This window comes from Gracilinanus agilis, chromosome 6 (assembly GCF_016433145.1).
Source record: "Gracilinanus agilis isolate LMUSP501 chromosome 6, AgileGrace, whole genome shotgun sequence".
Classification (NCBI taxonomy): Eukaryota; Metazoa; Chordata; class Mammalia; order Didelphimorphia; family Didelphidae; genus Gracilinanus; species Gracilinanus agilis.
This window is the reverse complement of record NC_058135.1, coordinates 86,496,690-86,519,315: the sequence shown is the minus strand read 5'-3', so window position 1 is coordinate 86,519,315 and position 22,626 is coordinate 86,496,690. Positions and strand designations below refer to the sequence as shown.

Genomic DNA, 22,626 nt, shown 5'->3' with positions numbered 1-22,626 from the left:
CTCCTTTGGATGGACACAGAGCAAGCTAATCAATAAAACTGCTCATCAGCACACTGCCCACATTTTCCATTACACACACAAAGGCATCGAGAGTATTAGGGGAAGAACAGAAATGGAAGGGAAATGAGATGCTATACTGAAATCTTCCCTTTCCAAGTTGCCAGAAGGCAGATGCTAAAGCTAGATATAAGGGGAGCAATAATCAGTGATAAAGGATAAATCACTGTAACATACAGAAATTCAATCATGACTAATCATGCCATGCCTCATTCTGGCTCCTCAACTAAAATCCTTGGATATTTCAAAGAGAGTGCCATTCACAGAGACATTTGTGCATTTGTTTTTTAAAGAGGGTGGTGAGAAGTTTCCTAAAAACAACCCAATGGTAATAGTAGGAACACTCATAGAATTAAAGATTTAGAGCTCAAGGGCTTTTAGAGCAGGGGGTCTTAATACTTTTTTTCAAATGGATGCCTTTGTCAATCTAGTCTAGTCTATGGTCCCCTTTCTGAACAATGTTTTTAAATGCATAAAATAAAACATAGGTTTACAGAGGAAACCAATTAATAGTTCCCTCTCTCTGTGTTCATGGATTCTAAGTTAATAACTCCTGTTTCAGAGGTCATCTAGTTCTTATTTTCCAGAGGGGGAAACTGAGGCTCAGACAAGCTAAGTGATTTGTCAAAAACCACCCAGGTAATAAACAGCAGAATCAAGATCTGAACTCAAGTTTCTGATGCCAAAGCCAGTGTTTTCTCAACTATACCACACTATCTGCTTCTCAATGTATTAACTTCATGAAACTCAGGAAGAAAAAAAATCCTAAAATCCTCTAACCCATGTATGCCTTTTCATATTCAGAGAAAGCAACAGAGTTTAAACAGCATTTTGACATGGTAAACAAAATTCAAGTGGAGAACGTGGAGAGTGCCGTGTCAGCACAAATTTACTCTGACGCTCGTATTGACACAAAGGAATACGGTCTACTGCGGGAACATGTTCAAAAATGGCAGCTAGTGAACCTTTACAGCCTTTGTTTCTTCCTTCATCTTTTAAATATAGATGTTGACAGAAAAGAAGAATTAAATGCAGTCTACTTTTTCTTCAATTGGCTGACTTTGCAGGGGATGATAAATCATGAAACGAAACTGAGAAAATCCTGGAAGTTTGTTGCAGGCGGCCCCTGGAGCAGGAGAAAAAGAGAGAAAGAAAAAGAGAGAGAGGGAGACATATGTCAGTGGATATTCATTTTTACAACTGTGAGCACAGAAGTCTAGCTCTAGAGCCAGAAGAGCCTCTTCGGTGCCCCCTCATCTTACAGAAGGGCACACTGCGTGGCCAAAGAAGCCATGACTTACCCAGGCCACCTGGGCCTCTATCTCCAGAGCTGATGCTCTTTCCTGGCCACTATGCGGCTGTAACCTATAGGCTGTTTATTCATTCATCTGTCAGCAATCTGTTCAATGTTTTTTATTCCTTACCCCTGCTCGAGACTTGCCAAAGCCCTGAAGGACCTGCTTAGTTCTTACAGGATGTTAGAAATCCCAGAACCTGAGGACCAAGGCGACAGGCAGGTTCTCCCTACAGTTTCCATAACCTTCCCTATTGCTATCATTGCCTGAATAAAGGCCCTTCAAGTGCAAGAAAGTGTTCCTAGTTTTATTCATCAAATCAACTTTGTAGTCATCTAAAATTGCTTAATGATCATAGTTATATCCTATTAATTTCATCTTTGGGACTTCTAAGAACCTTTTTACTTGAGGAAGAAATTCAATGACACATAATTTTATGCTTCAGTCCTTCTTTTCTAATTTATACTGAATATTTATCTTAATACTTAGAAAGGAAAAACAAATCCCTCAAATTCAAGTTTTTCAAATAGAGAACTGTGGGAAGAAAAAGATCAAAAAACTAAAATAAGCAGTCTAAGTGAATATGACCCATTGATTAGTAAGTTGTATTTTTGAGTGATCTAAACATTCACTAATGAGCACCAGCACAGTGGTTGATCTCCAAGTGCTTTGAAGCTGAGATAGGTTTATAAAGAAGGCAGATGAGGCAGAGGATATGCATATGGTAAAATGTACAATGAATTCTATCTATTCTTCTGCTTACACATTGGGAATACTTAATGAAAGGTCAGACTTGTGCATCTTCAAGAGGTAAGTAAAACTCCTTAAGGAACTGTGACACTTGCAGGAAGGGTGAAAATGAGAAAAAGGAAGGAGACTCTTTATAGAGCAGTTTACTCTGTTAATAGAACAGATAGAAGTAAAAGGTAAAAATATGGGACATAATAGAGCCTGTGGTTCAAACCAAGGCAGAAACATGATTTAGCCTGCATAGATGTGGCTTACTAGCACGCTTCTCATGTTGATGTGTAGGTATCCTTTGGATACTTAAGGTAACCTATACTATCACTAGTAAACATTTACTAAAAATACAGGGTACTATGCATGTTTTATATCCTGTAGAGAGCTAACAAAAAAAGTGCAATTTAATGTTAAGTGTAAGGTGCAGCTAGGTGGCTCAGTGCATACAGAGCCAGTCCTGGAGCCAGGAGATCTTGGGTTCAAATCTGGCCTCAGATATCTTTTATTTGTTTGACCCTGGGCAAATTACTTAACCTCAATTACATAACTTTAACTACTCTTCTGTTTTGTAAGCTATACTTAGTACTGATTCTAAGACAGAAGGTAAGAGTTTAAAAAAAAAATAAGTGTACCATTACAAGAATTTGTAAACACACTTATCAAACGTAACTCACCATAACTTCCCGTTATATTGGCACATATAACAGCCCCAAAGAAATCAGGAAAATATTTCTGGATTCTGGAAATAACTTTCTGGCAAGCTAGAGTTGGATCAACTCCATTCCTCATATATTCTACTGCTTGGTAGCTAATTAAAAGAAAAAGGGAAAGTCAATGACAACAGAAGTTATTCACTTTTTCCCTAGCAGGAACTCCTTTGTCAGGCTAGTAAAACATGAACCCTTTCTAAGAATAATGTATTTAAATGCACAAAATAAAGGCATAAAATTATGATGGAAAAACCAAAGGTTGCCCATCCCAGTTCACAGATTCTCCCCAAATCAGTCCACAGATCTGATGAACACCCATAGATCTCAGGTTAAGAGTTCCTGGACTACAATATGGATACATTTTAATACTTCAAGCCCACAGATATGTGAAAAGAGACCACCCAAAGTTAGGATCTTTAGGGCTGGAATGAACCCAAAAGGACATCTAGTATAATATCCCCCACCTTACAAGCTGAGAAAACTGAGACCCAGGGAAGCTAAGTGATTTGTCCAATGTCCCACAGTTAGTATTAGAGTTATAATTCCAAATTAAATTCTTTGATTCCAAAACCAGCATTCTTTCTATTCTACCACTCTATTTCAATAAATAATGACTAAAATTAATATACCTGAAATTATACATTTTGAGCTGGTTCAAAAGCTATCATATTTAGCAGAATGAATGCAATCATATAGGTAAATAAGTTGGCTCAGTGAAAATATCAGCTTTGATGCAATAGATGTCTTTCCAACTAATCCACCAATTAATTTTAAATAAAAGATGAATGAGTTCTTTTTGTTATAGCTGAATAACTATGTCAGCTGGGTCACTATAGCAAGAAGTCATAAAGCGTGGAGGACCCATTTAAAAGAAAAATGCTGTTATAGTCTACGTGCAAAATGCTGTTAGTGTGCACAATGTCCAGTCATAATGACCACCTTTCAGCAATTACTTGTATACAATGACTGCATTTCCCACTTCTGCCATCAATAATCACCGCATTTCTACTGACTGGCTGAGTGACCTTGGGCAAATTACTTAAACAGTACTTAAGTTTCCTCATCTGTAAATTAGGGAAAATGTTACTCTATCCCAGAAGGACAAGTCATAAATACTTTTGATGACAATAATGGTCATTAAAAGGAATACAAGCTAGTAAGTCTATGGAACCAGAGGCAAAACAACCCTGCACAGACAGCTCAAAGGCAAGCACAAACCTCTGTGCAGGCACATTTAATTGAGAAAATATTCCAATATAATGCAAGAAAAAAACTTCAGGCCTAACAGCGATGTTCACCAATAATAACTCTAACTTAAGCACTAGGCCAAAAAGAAACCTACCTGGGTAAAAAGCGCATCATGATGTCACCATCTCCAGTGGCAGCGGCCCCTCCAGCAGTGCTATCAGCATAAGAGCCAGCTCCTGCTATTGGAGAATCCCCTACACGACTTTTAAAATGGCAAACAATTAATTACTACATACAAGAGAAAAGGTAAGAATGTATATTTTTATCAGTTCACTGAGTTTGTCCAATAAAAGAAGACCTTCACAGAGCAATCTGCCCAAACAAAAATATGAACCCCATGATTATTATTACAGGTAAAAATTAAAAAACAAAACAAAACTGTTCTAGGGGGCAACTAGGTGGCTGAGATGATTGAAAGCCAGTAGAGAGAGAATGTTCTGGATTCTGGATTCAAATCTAGCCTCAGACACTTTCCGGATGCATGACCCTGGACAAGTCACTTAATTCCCATTGCCTAGCTCTTGCCACTCTTTTGGCTTAGAACCAATGCAGAGTGTTAATTCTAAGACAGAAGGTAATGGTTAAAAAAAAAGAGAGAGTATCGTTCTTTAAATGAGATATTTACATCTATCAACTGGTGTGGGATTTGATGCCAGATATATAAAAGCAGAGACTTTTGTCAATTGTCATCTAGAACAATGGTGTCTTGACTCAAAAAGAAACAGATTCCTGCATGACATACTGACTTAGAAAAACCACAAATTCACATGATCTAAGTTGAACCATATTTTTATTTCTTTTGTTAACTCTATCCCAATCACATTTTAACTTGGTTTCAGGACTAGAGGCTGGTTGCCATCTAGATCTAGAGGATCGGTGGCATTGCCAAGGCCCTAGCGTAAGTCTTCATCATCTCACAGTGGAGATTTCATTAGTCTCCTCTACTGATCTCCAAAGCCTTCCCCTTCTTTCAGCTTCATTCGACCTGGCTAGATTCATCTCCCTAAACCCTATTTATATCCTTCAAAATGCTTCAATGGTGGCTCGCGGCCCAACATAAAATCCAAACTTATGGGCAGAGCTTTCAAGGCCCTCCATGCCTTCACCCCAAACTCTTCTTCTAGCTTTGGAGGTCAGAATCTTGTCGAAGGTTCTCCCAGAGCTCCCTCCGCCCCACCAAGAGGCCCTCCCAACGCGCCTGTAATCTCAGCAGAAGCTGCACATGAAATTGCAGAGACGCTTCCCAGTCCTTGGCCCTGCCTCTTGATCCCTGCTCAGTCTTTTTCCAGGGCAGCCTCCCTACAGCCAAGGGCTGCCTGCTCTGAGCTCTGTCCGCCACGCCAGTCTGGCGTCTATGACATGCTGCCAAATCCCAATACCCTCTGCTGGGACTAGGACATGACGAGAGGGAGGGGCGCTTGCAGTCTGTTTGGCAGGAAAAAGAAAGAGATGGGAAGCCACGTGATGCATAGGGCTGATCATCAAAGCCTTCCTGAGAAGTTCCTGCAGATAACAGGAACCACATCCTTGTGCCCTGGCAATGCACAAGGCTTGTTGTGGGGGCACCAGCCTGGTGCAATACCACAAAAAGGCAGAGAAAGTCAGCTATCAATCAAGCATCCCTCAGGGGTCTCTGTGGCACCAAACAGACCTTTTGCTATGGCACTGAAGCTACCAATAAGAATTACAGGGATTAAGTGTTTTACTTCTAAGAATAAGGAGAATTTTGTAGTGGCCTATAAAAGTGCATGCTATTTGTACTTAAAAACACTGGGAAAAAGGAAAGCTCTTGGACAGAGATGGAATGCACTTAAAAAGGGTTGGTTAGAAAAAAATCCATTTCCCTAAACTCTTAGAAATCTGATCAAGTGGGAGATAGCCTGAAATGGAGGAAATGTGCCGATACAGCTTCCCCCACTAGGGGATGCCTCAGAGCATGTGAGCAGGAGGGAATGTGGAGTCACAAGAAACAATATCTGAGAGTATAAAAATGGTTGGTCTCAGTGCCTCTAATCAGGCGTGTGAAAAGGGATGACACACAAGAGGCCGAAGTAAATCCACCTGCAGAGGGCTCACCGAGCCTTGGCACAGGTGGGTGTCTGGAGCAGATCATGGGCATGGAGCCGCCTACCTTCTTCCAAAGGCACAGAAATGGGGGCATGATATTGTATATGAAGAAAAACTCTGATTAGGGAAATTGGGCCACGGAGGTGGAAACAAAGTGAGAGCTTTGCAGGCCGATTTAGTGGAAGAAGAAAATAGAAGCAAAATGATCATGAGTATCCCAATGGGTATAGCAGAGAAAAGAGTGCTGTCCTCTGGGATGCTGACCACATGCCGGACACCTGGCTGGAGGGCCTGAAGTCTGCCATACTGCTGCAGCCTTCTGTCACCAAAACCCAGGGACTTCCCCAGGGGAGAGAATTCCCCATCTGGGAGCCTCCTTCCCCAATCTGGCCTCTCTGGGTAAGAGTCCTAGGGAACCGCCTGAGGAACAGGGCAGTAAGTGACTGGCCCTGACTGACCCGGGGAGTGTGTGTCAGAAGGATTTAAATTCTCACCTTCCCACTGAACGTACAGCATTTTATCCACCATGTCATGTGGCTTCAATGCCAAAGGCAGAATGGATGACAAAGAATTATCGTGCGACCTTGGACTCATTTCCTCATTTGTAAAACAAGAGAGCTGCATCAAATGGCTCTGGAGGTCTCTTCTGATTCTAAATGTGTCATCCTAGGCATGTCACAAAGTGAGATATAATAGGTGCAGACAGATAAAGTGACACATTCCAAGGTTGTAGAGGGAGTAATTAGCAGGGGTGAGATTTGAACCCAGGCCTGGAGAGGCCACGCAAAGTAGATTGTTGAGTAAATGACTTGGGTTCTTATTCGCATTAGCTCTGCTTCTGAGATTCCTTCTCATAGATAGACTGTTTGGGGCCACCTGCTCCCTCCCATTTATGTGTTTTAGCTAAGCTCCTTATCGGGAAGGGAACTAAGGCAAGCCACTTCTCCCTTTCAGGGCCTTAGCTTTCTCCTATGTAAAATGGGCAAGAGAATGCCTATAAGAACTGCCTCACAAAGTTGTCTGAGAAAATGTATGTAAAATGCTTAGAAAATCTATTGCCATGATACAGGGTCAGCTCGTTACCATATGCTGCCACCACGGAAGCTCAGGCCTAAATGGCAGAAACAGCTTTAAAAAATAAAGGCAGGGGCAGTGAGGTAACACACTGGATAGAGACAAGCCTGGAACCAGGAGGAACTGGGTTCAAATCTGGCCTCAGACATATCTAGCTGGGTGAACCTTGTCAAGTCATTTAATTACAATTGTCTAGCCCTTGCTGTTCTCCATTCTTAGAAATTATACGGAAGGTAAAGATTTTTTAAAAAAAGGGCATTCTGAGACTTCTGGGTTAAGATGGCAGCAGAGTAGAAGCAGCTTGCTTAACCTCTCCTAACCCACACATATAGGACTCCTCAAGAAGACATAAAAACAAATGCAGACGAATGAAGGGACCCCACAACAGGGCACAGCATTGAAGGTACATGGAATCGGGGCATTTCCATGCTATAAGGGAGTGAAACAGCTCTCACTAAAATGTGAGCTGAGCAATCCCCTTGCCCTACACACCATCTATAGTGCCAAAGCCAGCGCACAAGAGTTAGAGGAATTTTGGAGCATCCATTAAGTACTTGACAGCCACGTGGGAACACCAGGGCCTGCTCTGGAGAGCACCAAGACTTAAGACCCCAAGAGGCTAAAGAACATGCAGACTTTGAACAAAGACCCTGAGGACAGGCGTGGACCTTGGGTGGGGACTCAGTGCAAAGGGGTACACGACTGTGGAAACAAAGCCCTGAGTTACTATTAAAGGACCTCCTGGGCAGAGGAACAAGCAAGGGGACCACCAAGAGGCTTGACCCTGAGAACAACTAGACCTGAGACCTCAGGAGCCTAAAGAGCTCAGACAGATCCTGAGTGTGAGGATAAAGCTGAGAGGATGCTGGGCTAACAAAGGCAAGCCATTCACAAGAACCCCAAAAGAGAAAGATCAACACGAAGAAATCTTTAACACTTGACAACTCTTACACAGAGAAAATCCAGACGATAGAGAAAACAGCAGAGGAGAACAAATAATCAGATACAAACATTCCCCCAAAATGAAAACTGGTCACAAGCTCTTGAAGAGTTCAAATCTGAGATAATAAGGAAGATGGAAGAGATCTGACAAGAAAATAACAGTTTGAAAGGCAGAATTTTGCAATTAGAAAGTGAGTCTCAGAAATCAAATGAACTGATAAGCAAATTGAACACCAGAAATGACTAGATTGAAAAGGAAAACCAGTCCCTAAAGGCTAGAATTGAGCAATTAGAAGCTAATGATCTCTCAAGACAGCAAGAACAAATAAAACAAAGTCAAAAGACTGATAAAATACAAGGAAACATGAAATATCTCAATGAGAAATTGACAGATCAAGTAAACAGGTCTAGAAGAGACAATTTGAGAATCATTGGTCTTCCTGAAAAAGCAGAAAGTAATAGAAATTTGGACTCCATACTACAAGAAATTATTTAGCAAAACTGCCCTGAAGTTCTACAACAAGAGGGCAATATAGACATTGAAAGGATCCATAGATCACCCTCTACTCTAAACCCAGAAAAGACAACCCCCAGGAATACAATAGCCAAATTCAAGAGCTTCCAACTAAAAGAAAAAAAATCTTACAAGAAGCCAGAAAGAGACAATTCAGATATCAAGGAGCACAAATCAGGATAACACAGGATCTGGCAGCTTCTACACTAAAAGACCGCAAGGCTTGGAATATGATATTCAGAAAGGCAAGGGAATTGGGTCTACAACCAAGGATCACCTACCCATCAAAACTAACCATATACTTCCAAGGGAAAGTTTGGGCATTCAACAAGATAGAAGATTTCCAAGTATTTGCACAGAAAAGACCAGGACTAAATGGAAAGTTTGATATCCAACAACAAAAATCAAGAGAAACATGAAAAGGTAAATAAGAAACAGAGGGGAAAGAAAGAAAACTCTTATTTTTTAAATTTGCCACTTTAAGGCCTTAAATAAGATCTAATTATTTGTATTCCTACGTGGAGAAATGTTATGTGTAATTCTCTGTAAGGAACTCTATTCACTATTATAGTATTCACTATTGCAGTAATTAGAAGAATTATTCATAGGGAGAGGTTGGAATACTAAATGATCTGAGATGATATGGGGAGTGGGAAAGAGGGGGGAGAATATTAGAGGTCACCAACAGAAACTTGAATGAATAAGAAAAATAGTATATTCTATTACACACAAAGAGGGCATGGGAAGGGGAAGGGATGAATACTATTATAAGAAGGAGAGGAAGAGAGCATTAAGAGGTAATATTTAAACCTTACTTTCAGTGTAATTAACCCTGAGAGGGAAGAGTAGCTATATCCATTGGGATATAGAACTCTATCTAACTCTACTGAGAAAGTCAGAAGGGATAAACCAAGGGGATCAGGGGAGTAGGGAGGTCAAAAAAGGGAGGGGAGAAGAAGAGGGAGGGAATTCATTAGGCCTTTAAAAACAAAAATAGGGGAATAACAAGGGAAGGGGTAGAAAGGGAAGTAAATCAAGGGACTGGTTTAAAAGGAAATAGTGTAAGAAGAAGGGGTAGAACTAGGAGAGAATACCAAAATGGTGGGGAATACATAAATGATAATTATAGCTCTGAATGTGAATGGGATGAACTCGCCCATAAAACAGAAACAAATAGCAGAGTGGATGAGAAACCAAAAGGCTACCCTATGTTGTCTACAAGAAACACATATGAGGTAGGTGGACATACACAGGTATAAGGTAAAGGAATTGAGCAAAATCTTTTGGGCTTCAAATGAGAAGAAGAAGGCAGGAGTGGTGATCATGATTTCTGACAAATCCAAAGTAAAAATAGATATGATTAAAAAAGACAGGGAAGGTCATTACATCCTGATAAAAGGCAGTATAGACAATGAGCAAATAACAGTGCTCAATATGTATGCACCAAATGGCATAGCAACCACATTCTTAAAGGAGAAACTGGCAGAGCTCAAGAAGGAAATAAATAGTAAAACCATACTAGTGGGAGATCTAAATATTCCTCTTTCAGATCTAGATAAATCAAAACAAAAAATAAATAAGAGATGAGAGAGGTGAATGAAGTCCTAGAAAAATTAGATTTAATTGATATGTGGAGAAAAATAAATAGGGACAAAAAGGAATATACCTTCTTTTCAGCTGCACATGGTACATTCACAAAGATTGACCATGTAATAGGGCAAAGAAACATTGCAAACAAATGCAAAAGAGCAGAAATAATAAATGTAACCTTCTCAGATCAAAATGCAATAAAAATAATAATTAGTAAGGGCACCTGGACAGGCAAATCAAAAACTAATTGGAAATTAAGTAATATGATTCTCCAAAACCAGTTGTCAAAGATGAAATCATAGAAATAATCAACAATTTCATTGAAGAAAATGACAATGATGAGACATCCTACCAAACTCTGTGCAATGCAGCTAAGGCAGTACTCAGAGGGAAATTTATATCTTTGAGTGCATATATTAACAAATTAGGTAGTGTAGAGATTAATGAATTGGGTGTGCAACTTAAAAAACTAGAAAGCGAGCAAATTTAAAATCCTCAGATCAAAACTAAATCAGAAATACTAAAAATCAAGGGAGAAATTAATAAAATCGAAAGTAAAAGAACTATTGAATTAATAAATAAGACTAGAAGCTGGTATTTTGAAAAAACAGATAAAATAGACAAAGTACTTCTCAATCTAATAAAAAAAGGAAAGAAGAAAACCAAATTGACAGTATCAAAGATAAAAAGGGAGACCTCACCTCTAATGAAGAGGAAATTAAGGCAATCATTAAAAACTATTTTGCCTGATTATATGGCAATAAATATAGCAATCTAGGTGATATGGATGAATATTTACAAAAATATAAATTGCCTAGATTAACAGCAGAAGAAATAGAATACCTAAATAATCCCATATCAGAAAAAGAAATTGAACAAGCCATCAAAGAACTCCCTAAGAAAAAATCGCCAGGGCCTGATGGATTCACAAGTGAATTCTATCAGACATTCAAAGAGCAACTAATCCCAATACTATACAAATTATTTGATATGATAAGCAAAGAAGGAGTCCTACCAAATTCCTTTTATGACACAAATATGGTACTGATTCCAAAGCCAGGGAGATCAAAAACAGAGAAAGAAAACTACAGACCAATCTCCCTAATGAACATAGATGCAAAAATCTTAAATAGAATACTAGCAAAGAGACTCCAGCAAGTGATCAAGAGGATCATCCACCATGATCAGGTGGGATTTATACCAGGAATGCAAGGATGGTTCAACATTAGGAAAAACATCCACATAATTGACCATATCAGCAATCTAACAAACAAAAATCACATGATTATCTCAATAGATGCTGAAAAAGCCTTTGACAAAATACAGCACCCATTCCTATTGAAAACCCTGGAAAGTATAGGAATAGAAGGGCCTTTCCTAAAAATAATAAAAAGTATATACCTAAAACCATCAACAAGTCATATGCAATGTGGATAAATTAAAAGCCTTTCCAATAAGATCAGGAGTGAAACAAGGATGCCCATTATCACCTCTACTATTTATTTAACATAGTACTAGAAACACTAGCAGTAGCAACAAACTGGAAAAGGAGGGTATGTCCTTCAATTGGGGAATGGCTGAACAAATTGTGGTATATGCTGGTGATGGAATACTATTGTGCTAAAAGGAATAATAAACTGGAGGAGTTCCATGTGAACTGGAAAGACCTCCAGGAAGTGATGCAGAGCGAAAGGAGCAGAGCCAGAAGAACATTGTACACAGAGACTGATACACTGTGGTAGAATCGAATGTAATAGACTTCTGTACTAGCAGCAATGCAATGACCCAGGACAATTTTAAGGGATTTATGGTAAAGAATGCTACCCACATCCAGAGGGAGGACTGCAGGAGAAGAAACATAGAAGATAAACAACTGCTTGAATGCCTAGGCTGAGGAGGACATGATTGGGGATGTAGACTCGAAACTATCACACCAACGCAACTAACAACAATTTTGAAATAGGTCTTGATCAATGACACATGATAAAACCAGTGGAAATGTGTGTCGGCCATGGGTGGGGGGAGTGCGGGGGGTGAAGGGGAAAGTAGGAGCATGAATCATGTAACCATGTTAACTTTTCTAAAAAATAAATATTATTAAATGTTTAAAAAAAAGGGCATTTTAACTAATTCTTCCTATGGGATAGAGATGGTTCTGAAGCTAAAACCTGGCAAAGATAGGCCAGAAAAATAAAACTACAGACTGATATCATTAATTGGTTTTTAAAAACCAGGTAGGTTGGTGTGTCAAGATAACACTGTAAGGGAAGGCTGGGGGTGATGGTATACAGTCCAGTAGTAACACAGCAACTAAGAAAAGCTCTTCAATATGTGGCTACCCTGCATCAGTGATCAGCCCTGGCCTGGGCACATGGAGGGGGTAAGCTCATGCATGATCAGCCGAGAGGCCTGGGGACATGTGGCCCGGAGAACACAACGGCCAGCTTCTAGCGTCTGAGCAGATGTTCCTTGGAAGATCTATTCCGTTTGGACATGAGATAGCAAAAGGAGCAACAATGAGTACAAATGGAAGAGAGGAGCATTTCCCTGTGACAGAAGTGAATACTCCCTAATGCAAGAGGTATCCAGAAAGGAAAGAGCTTCTCTGGCCTGGGAGTTTGGAAGTGGACTGTGGCCGTCACCAGTTAGGGTCGGTGTACCAAAGGCTTGTTCACAAAGGGCTAGAGTTGATTCCTCTCATAAAGGCCCCACTTGGGCTAGAAACTGCTTCAGAACAAGGATCAAGTCTTGTTTCATCCCCCCTTCATACCCAGAACAGTGACTTCATCATCTTGATAAAAATTTTCCATGCATCAAACACTGACCCAGGAATTTTGAACTTTGCACCATTTGTAGATGTGCCGGCAGCAATATGTCCTGTCTTACCGATTACAACCATGCCTAGAAATTAAAAGCAAAACAATATACAACAGAATCAGCAGATAACAAATCAAAAAGATTTCTGAAATACAGCCAAACTTCTAGAACACCATTCCCCTTAGCTATTTTCAGGCAAGAGCTAAAGGGCAGAAGTAGCAAACTGGGGAACAGTGAAAACGTCATTCATGATATTTAATGCAAAGTCAATGAACCAGAGACTCTCGACCTTTTGGCTTTTAATAGGCCATTTTCATAATTTACTTTTTTGGGGGAAGTGGTGCCACCCCCCATTTTTCTCCTAAAAATGTGTGGTCACCCTTCAAAACTGGTTACAAAGTGGCAGTAAGAAAAATCACTGAGCTAGAGGCGGATGGTCATTTTCTGACCACAATTCAGAAATAATGATGTACACAAATTTGACTTTGCAGCTCAAAGAAACCAAGAATTGAACTGAAAATCAAAAATGGATTTTTAAGCTTGCACTTGAATATTCATTAGCTGGTAAGGGTATGTCCTGGATGTCACTCGGTATCCTGGAAGAGATAATTCACCAAATGGCAACCAGATGCCACAGGAGAAAAGTTCATTCTAACTTGGGAGTTAGTAAGAAAAGTTTATTCCTAGAGTGTATCTTCTTTTTTTAAATGTTATAAAAGTATAAGGCTCCTAGAATATAGTCATGGACAATAAAAATAAGCAAAAGTAATTTTAAAAATTCTAATTCCTTAAGTTTGAAAAATTCATTAAAGGGAAATTACCAATCGTATCATGACTGTGAATATTTATTTTCTCAGAGGTGTGAAGTTGCTCTTCAAGGACTCTAGTTGGTTTATACGGTCCACAGAATTTTGATGCATCTGGTATAACATTCTGTAAATAATATTTCAAATACAATTTTTGTAAGTATACGTTTTCTATAAACATCTACTAAAAAAACCCACAACCTACCAATAATCATATCCAATCACAAGAAAAGAGGAAAATGAATGTAAAGTGGTGACTGTGGCAGCTAGGTGACAAAGTATAAAGCCCTGGGTCTGGACTCAAGGAAAGACCTGAGTTCAGATCCAACCTCAGATACTTTACTAGCTATATGACTCTAAAGAAGTCACTTAATCAGCTTGCCTCAGTTTGCTCATCTATAAAATGGGTATAATAGCACCTACATCACATAGAAGTAAGGAATAAATGAAATAATATATATATAAAAGCATTTTGAAAATTCTTAAAGCACAATACAAATATCGATTATATTTAAGTGGACAGTTTCCCAATTACCTATCTGATATTTGTATTTTATAATAGGAGATGGTTACTCATATATTTTAACTTAACTTTTTCTAGATAATATTGGTTAGAATAGGTATCAATCTGTCTTACCTAAACTATGAGATTCTCAGTAACTAAACAGGTGCTCTCACCAGAATCAGGTACACAGCTGATGACTAAACACAGGAATTACAATTATTTACTATGGTCAGAATAAGGTGCCTGGATTTTTAAAAATAAAAACAAATTCTGCCTTGGAACTGACATTTAGTATTAATTCTAAGATAGAAGGTAAGAGCTAAAACAAAATAACAAGTACATATTTCTTCATTGAAGGCAGCAGAGAACCTGATGCTTCCCTCTATATATGTCAAACATATAAACTGGCATATTCTTCTAATGCCTCATACATGGACTGCGAACATGGCCAGGTGCCCATCTCATAAGTCCAGTCTGGCTATTCTAGCAGTGGTTGGTGATGGGGTGAGGCCAGAGGGAGAACCCAGCATTTCTTGGGATGGGGAGAAACTCCTTCTCAGGAACAAAGCTCATCAATGTAATGGTAAAGGGCCTGCTAATATAATAAATGCACAATATCCACTAGAAGTCAAGTCATTAGCAGCTAGGAGCAGATAGCAAAATTCAGTCTACACATCAAAGTATAAAACCTGTCTATACTTCCAGGCATGGGATACATGGTGATAGTAAAGTATCAAATCACTTTTGGAGGTAGATATAGGGAATGATTTAAATTGCTCAAATAATTCACATTTTCAGCTCCAAACATCTTCTAACAACATCAGATGACTAGTAGCATTCTAAACATATATACCTTCCAGAAATTTGGCTGACATTTATGGCTCAGCCACTCCAAATAGAGAAAACGAGAAGTGTTGGTAGATAATTCCTCATTTGAAAACCCCATATTTTCAGCAAACTGGGTGGCTACAGAGATTAGGATAAAAGCAAAACAATAATAATGATGATGAGAGTAACTAGGATTTAGATAGCATTTTAAACTTTGCAATACACTTTATAGATGAGTATATGTATTTATATAGGTGTGTGTATATATAAAATCACTATATGAATAAATTATTTGACATGGATTAAAAGAAAAAAAATTCATACTTTCCCCACCAGCCAGAGGTTTGACATAAAGTTTCATATTAAAACAATAAAGGAAGCCTTTTTTAAAAATGGAAATTAAAGTGAATGATGATTTTAGGTAGAGAGAAAAACATTTCTCTTGCACATGAAGAAAATAAGGATGAGGAAAAATGTACATTAATAAACCTTCCTCCTTGCAACCTACTATCTGCTTACCCTAATGCACCCCCTACTACCAAATACGGAGCATTTCTTTGTTCACTAAGCTGATCTCTTATCTCCAATTATTAAAATTACCTTCTATTTAACAAACTTTTTTTAAAAAACATTTGCCTTCCATCTTAGAATCAATACTGCATATTGGTTCCAAGGCAGAAGAGCAGTAAGGGCTAGGCAATGGAGGTCAAGTGACTTGCCCAGGGTCACACAGCAAGGAAGTATCTGAGGCTAGATTTGAATCCAGGACCTCTCATCCCTAGGCCTGGCTCTCAATCCACTGAGTCATCTGCCCCCTAACAAAGTTTTTTTTTACGGTATAAGAAGCTCTGTTTTAGCACTGGGGATACAAAGATGGAAAAAAACCATAGTTCTTATCCTCAGGTACCAATATGGGGAATGTGACAAGCATACACACAAAATAACACAAGGTAAAACGTGTGAGAAGCAAAAGAAGAAATGCAAAATAGGAGGGAGTTATCATTTTTATACTGTGGAGATGGGAGAATGGAAGCAGTAAACATTGTAAAGAAAGAAACTATTGCAGGATCTTGAAAGAAAAAAAGCATTTAAATAAATAATAATAGTTAACTTGTATATAGTGTCTTAAGGTTTGCAAAGGGCTTCACTTATATTATCCCATTATAGCAACCTTGTTTAGATAGGTGCTACCTTGATCCATTCGCCTTTTATAAATGAGGAAACTGAAGGAAAGACTAACTATCTTGCCTAGGGTCACACAGCTACTAAATGTCTGAGGTAGAATTTGAACTCTGGTCTTCCTGACTCCTAAACCAGTACTCTATCCACTAAACTGTGCTCCCTCCCTCTGAGGTAGAGAAAGAAAAAATGAAAGCAAGAGCGGAAGCATTACCAAGCAGCATTAGAGGCACAGAGAAGGTGAATGGATAGAGGGTGCAAACTTTGTCCAGTAACTGTCAGGAGCCATGGGGCAGGAACAAGGAAACTGGATGGTGAGGGTTTACTGAGGATTGAGGAGTAGCACATTTCAAGCTGATATCCAGTGAAAACACATCCCCAATCCCAACTCCTTTGCAAAGGCAGGGGATCCCCAGTGTGGAACATTGCATATACTGTCAAGGTTTTGGCTCTGGTAGGGATGTATTGATGGGTTTTGCTGATTTTTTAAAAAAAGATTTCTTCCTCTAGTGTGTTGTCGGAACTTAAAGGAGGAAGTTTTAGGCTCAAGGAAGCTTCAGGTAGTTTGAAGTAGGATAATTTTAGGCTCAAAGTAAAGGAGTACTTTACACAGCAGGTAGTCAACTATGGAAGTTGTGATCTAATTACGATGCTTAAGGTACTAACTATATTTTTCACTTAATGTTCTTGGACATAATGAATGCTACCTTTGAGAATTAAGAGAAACAAAGTGTAATCAACATAAAATCCTCACGGAATGAGAAGAATAAATCTAAACTTCTTTTTACTGTGGTTGCCAAGCCAAGAAAATGTACAAATACGCCCACAAATGTTCAAAAGCTTCTGTAGTTTTAAAACCAGACAGTTCCGTAATGTTTATTAACTTAGAAAAAAAGCATGCCATCTTAATTGCATAAAAATATGTGATAAAGGTAATGATTCTCATTTAAAAGTAAAGCTTTCTTTCAATGTCCCTGCTTTTTTAAATAGCTTAAATTATAAATCAAATCACAGAGATTTAAATGACTGGGTTCTGATTCCTAAGCAGCACATTTTTTTCCCCCAGAATATTTTTATAAAATTAGAAACACAGTACCTGATTCTCCCACTAAAAGTGTGTGCTTCGTATGCTCCAATACTTTTCTCGCCACGCCGATAGCATTTTTAATTCGTCTGAGATCTGCTACTGCCCCTACTTTCATGGTGGTGCTAGAGAGAAATTTGTAATAAGGTCAGTCTTAAGGTTCACAAATGCATGTGGTGAATTTGTAGGCAAGCAACTGACAAGGTTTCATGAAACCTTACTCATTATTCTGAGATTTCTCAGACTTTTCAGATTGCCTCCTTGATGAACATAACTCACCTGGAAGGGGAAATATATTCTGTGGATTATTTAATTTTCATTTTTTGCAAAACTACATGGACGATAATTTCCAGAGTTTTGAGAAGAAAAATTGTGCTCCCCACTCAAATCAACTATTTAGGAAGACAATTAAAAGTTCTAAATGTTAAAATAATTTCTTTCCTTGATATCTTATTCCCTAACTCTATTCTACTCTCTTCCTCCTGGTATACTTCCCATTTCAAACCTAAAGGACTTACTGAATGGATGGGATAAATTCTCTAATAAGCACTTACTGTCTACAAAGCACCGTGCTACGTCTTGGGGATACAAAAGGAAAAATAAGACAATCCTTGTTCTCAAGGAGCTCACATTGTGATAATAGCAATCATAATTCTTTTCGTTCCTGGCTTCTTTAAAGATGTTTGTGGAGCTGGCCACAATGATAGAAGAAGGGAGACAGTGAAAAATTGTAGAATTCTGATTCACAGAAAGATCGACAGTGACTTCAGAGGACTTGAGGTGAAGTTTATGTCTCCCACCTGGCATAGAAGACCTGCAGAATGAGGCATGTATTTTTCAGATTTAGAAGCAAACCACATCTGGAGCTAGAAGGGGATTTGGAGGTCATTTAATCCAACTTCTTCATTTCACATATAAGCATAGTGAAACCTGAGCAGGTAAAGGAACTTGCCCAAGGTCACAAATTTTGGTAGCAGAAGTGAGAAGGTGAGATTGTGACTCAGGACCTTTGACTTTCAGAGCCAGTGGTCAAATTTGTTGATTTGACTTGCTTGATGGTGTTTATTTGTTAGAAGGAAGGGTTCTATGGGGGAGGAGAGGAAGAGAATATGGGATAGAATCACTGGGAAGTAACAAGGATGAAAAAAATAAAAATGCATAAATAGGATATTTTAAAATAAAGTTGGAAGCTGTAAGTAAGAAATCACTAAGGGCAGAAGGTTGAACGATTTAATGATGTCAGGTAGAGATAATTAGGAAGCCACTTTTCAGTGGTCTTAGATCCTTACTATTCCCACATTCAAACAAAATGATTTGTTTCCATGGGATAATCATAATAAACAAGTCACATGTCTGATTAATATCTGGAAAAGCTGAAGTTGTTTGGTCATCGATTCCTAAAGCTATAAGAGATCCAAGTGACCACTGTTTTTTCATCAGAGGCCATTCCATTCTAGCCTAATATTTCTTCCCCATACCTTCTCTGCCTATGTCTTTAGCGTAGAAGAGTACACACAAACATCAACAAGCTTTCCCACAAATTACCAATTACCACTTTAAATCGTGTACCTACCCATCCATAATCATGGAATCCAATGTCGTTTCTCCAAATTCATCAGGACTCCCACCAAAGCCTACGCTGCCATCACACTGATTGCTCTCACACCAAGAACACCCCTTTTCAACTGCATCTAATTCAGAACCTCCAGCCTGTAGTTCTTGCCATGCTGTGAAACAAAACACAATGATTTAAGAGTTGCCGCATGCAATGCATGAATCAAGTAGCTGGAAGTTCTGAGAAACTCAACAAAATGCTGCTACTGAGTTTTTCAAGAAAGTTGCCATCCTAGATTCTTCAATCAACTCTATATGACCTGGTGCCAAATATTATCATTTCTACAACTACAATTTCTTTTACATCTCTTCTTCACTCACAGAGCTACCACTATAGTTCATGTGGTTAACTGAGATAGCTATCCTAATTGTTTTTTTCTTCTTTTTTTGCCTCAATTCTCTACCTACCCTAATCCATCTTCCACACAGCTGCCAAAATGATTTCTCTAATTTGATTACCTCTAAGATCAAATTTACTCTTCTGTTTGGCACTTAAAGTTCATCACAATCTGGTCCCTCCCTATCTTTCCAGTTTTCTTACCAATTATTTCTACACACTCACATAGCACATTCCAACTTCCATCCATGAGTCTTTGCCCTGGTTGTCCCTTTATCCCTCCACCCTCACCTCTGACTTAAGATCCCTCCCTTTTTAAAGACATCATTCAAACCTTCCCCTTTTATGATTACTTCCATACATTCTATTTATCTTGTATGTACATGTAGTTTCCCTCACTAGAGTTTAAGCTCCTTGAGGAGAAAGATTATTTTTGCTTTTTCTTTGCATTCTCAGTGCTTAGCTTAGTGTCTGATGGTGTTACATAGATGCTTTTTAGAAGTCACCAAGGAAACCTCTGAAGAGGAATAGTTTCATACTTTGTATTCCCAGGGTCTAGCACAGATCCTTGGAACACAGTAGGTTCATTTTTAAAATGAAAAAACCAAAAAGCTTGATGAAGGAAAGCAGGAGTTTCTCTAGCCACTTAATTGAGCTCAATAAAATATGGATATTGATTCAAAGCTTTGTCTTCTTCCTCTTCTGTTCTTCCTAGTGACACAGCCTAGGTCCTGAGACCAAGGACTGTAGAAGAAGAAAGTAAGAAAAAGCTGAGACATTCTCTCCTGTTTCTAAAAAAAGAAAACTCAGATTAGCTACACAAAGGTAGTTTGGATGGAGAAACATTAAAATTATGGCCCGGTGGATTTCTATTATAATAGAAATATAAAACAAAGCATATAGAAAGAGAATTTACAATTGTGTATTTCCTAAGATGAAATGCATCTTTGAAATAGAATATACTACCTTTATTAAAGCAAAACCTACAGTAAGTCCCCTAAGGTTAAACAAAAAGGGCTACCCAATAGCCAAATATATACACGTATTAGATTCCAGGTTCAGAAATAAAGCTTGGAACAGAATACTAAAGGAATAGCTTGAAATGTCAAAGCCCAGGAGTTGTATGATTCCAACCCTCCTCCAACTCCCTGTAACCTTTTCTTAAATCACAAATCCTCAGCTGACTCCATGCCTTTACTAGTAAAAGTGAATTATTTGGAAGGCTAGATAACATTCTTGGTGGAATATTAGACTTCAAACATCACTACAGCACATATCGAATTACAAGTATTCTACCCATTTCAAGAATCTCATAACCTAGGTCCCACACTTTGCAGTATTTTTCAAAAGTAGCTGGAGCTACAGAGGAAACCGAATGAAACAAAAGCACTCATCCTCTACAGGCCAATGCATATGGAATTTCAGGTAGACTAGCCCTTAAAGGAGAGGAAATTTATTGTCTGGCCTTGCTAGAAGCCTTTCTAGCTTAGGCATACTTTTCACAGCTTGAGTTCAGGCACCATTGCCCTTAAGAATCCAGGGTCATAGCAGCCCATCACCTTAAGGATCAAGGAGGACTTTATTGGAGAGATGTTTGCTAAAAAAATGCCTTTCCTCAATGACAGTAGACAGAGTGTATGAGGCAAATGTCATTGTACATTCATATTTCCATTTTAGAAAGCTGTTGCTGGCTTTATTCCAAGAACTCATTTCTACTTTGAGTCCAGAGGTTCTGTTTCCTCTTTTGTCTAAAGCAATTCTACTCTTGTCTTAATGATTTATTTCTCAACTCGAGTTACTTAGACTTCTCAGGATATACAGAATTTCAGATACAACCTACGAGGGAGAGACAAGGATCTGTGCCTGCGGCTCTGGGTTAGCAAGCATTGCTATAGGCAAGCAGAAGTGGGTGCTTGTCCCAGTGGGAAAAGAGCTAAATGTGGAAGTCAAGGATTTGAGGCTCTTGCTATGTATCCTGTGCCACCTTCAACAAGCCACTGTCTCTGGACTTCAGTTTCCTAGCTGTAAAATGGAGTGAGAATGGCTGAGTTGTGGGAATGGGGTGGGGGATTTTAATTTCTAGGTAAACTCACTAAAATGCTCTTGCTTCAGTTCCCTGAAACAGCTCCCATAAAAAGATTCCTGAACTAGGGGGCAAGAGGCTTTCAGTAAGTTACTTAAGACTTCTCATAGTCTCAGTTTCTTATGTGCAAAAGGAAGGGGTTGATCTATGGGGTCACTACTAACTACAGTCAGCAAACTCTCCATTGGCAGCAGCAGACCAGGTTTCCCAATTTATTCCCAACCTCTTGGGATTGGAGGTCATAAGAACTGCAATAATATATGACCTTCCACCTTCTTTGGGCCTGCCTCAGTTTCCTATCTGTAAAATGAGGAAATTGGGCTGAGGCCTATGTGGAGAATGTGGGCTTTCTTCCCCAAATCCTACCTCCCCCAACCCGGGGTGGGTGTAGGGGCAGGGGAGTGTACAGATGCCTGTAGCAAGTGCACCAAGTTAGGCTCCGGCTGTAGTCCTACCAGCTCTGGCAGTGCTTACCCGAGCTAAGAGACAAAAAGAAATTGGTGGGAGGAGTCTCTAGGCGAGTCAAGTTCGATATCGCCCCACCCAACCCCACCACATTCTGTCCCCCAACCCTCGACCCGCACCTGCTACAGTTGCACCCCTAAAAGGCCAAGTGTTGATGACGAGGGGAAGCGGGTCAGATCTGCCCAAGCTGTGCCCTGCCAGCAGCAGGAGCAGGAGCACTGGCAGTGGCGGCGGCGACCCCGGGGGCTGCAGAAACCAGAGACCTGACTCCAAATTCATAGCGTTCCTTTTCCTCGAGTTCCAACGAAAGTTTAAGCATCTGCGCACCAGCTCGAATCCAGACCCAGCAGGCCTAAAAAGGGGGCGGGAGGCTTACGAGTCTGCGCACCGCCCCCCTCCGGGATTCTTTACCCCGCCCACCCATGTCCCTTTCGACCAATTGGCTTCCGGGAGAAGTTCCGCCTCCGGAGTCCGGCGAAATCCCGCGAGAAGTAGGACTCTTGCAGAGCCTAGACGAGAATATAGGAGTTGTCATTGTACAGGCTTGTATGATTCCCTGGAGATTGATCATTTCTCCTTTTTATTTCGTTGGGACCGGGAAGCGTGGTAGAGACTCTATGTTGGGCGTGTGAACCAAAAGAACTGCACCAAACGGCATCCAGAAGGCCTT

General features: G+C 39.5%; 1 protein-coding gene across 2 annotated transcripts; it reads right to left on the bottom strand.

Moving 5' to 3' along the window:
- Positions 1-928: 928 nt before the first annotated feature.
- On the bottom strand, positions 929-22,287 carry AGA (aspartylglucosaminidase). Of its 2 annotated transcripts, none has more exons than XM_044680599.1 (9): positions 22,076-22,287; positions 19,031-19,184; positions 17,470-17,582; positions 15,220-15,332; positions 13,877-13,988; positions 13,064-13,139; positions 4,146-4,253; positions 2,768-2,901; positions 929-1,183 (listed from the first exon to the last, which is right to left on the bottom strand). In XM_044680599.1, exons 1-9 carry the CDS (start codon positions 22,233-22,235, stop codon positions 1,083-1,085), a joined length of 1,071 nt encoding a protein of 356 aa, XP_044536534.1. In that variant the 5' UTR covers positions 22,236-22,287; the 3' UTR covers positions 929-1,082. The 2 variants fall into 2 exon arrangements, with proteins under 2 accessions (XP_044536534.1, XP_044536535.1); XM_044680600.1 differs by having other exon boundaries at positions 4,146-4,245; positions 13,086-13,139.
- Between the last annotated feature and the right edge of the window lie 339 nt (positions 22,288-22,626).

Bases quoted from the DNA above. Each gene is read 5' to 3' on its own strand.
- AGA (XM_044680599.1), bottom strand. From the start codon at position 22,235: ATGAATTTGGAGTCAGGTCTCTGGTTTCTGCAGCCCCCGGGGTCGCCG. The intron at 15,333-17,469 runs GTACTGTGTTTC...TAATCTCTGTAG, and splicing joins ACTTTTAGTGGGAGAATCAG to CCACCCAGTTTGCTGAAAAT. The intron at 1,184-2,767 runs GTGAGTTACGTT...CTCCTGCTCCAG, and splicing joins CAATATAACGGGAAGTTATG to GGGCCGCCTGCAACAAACTT.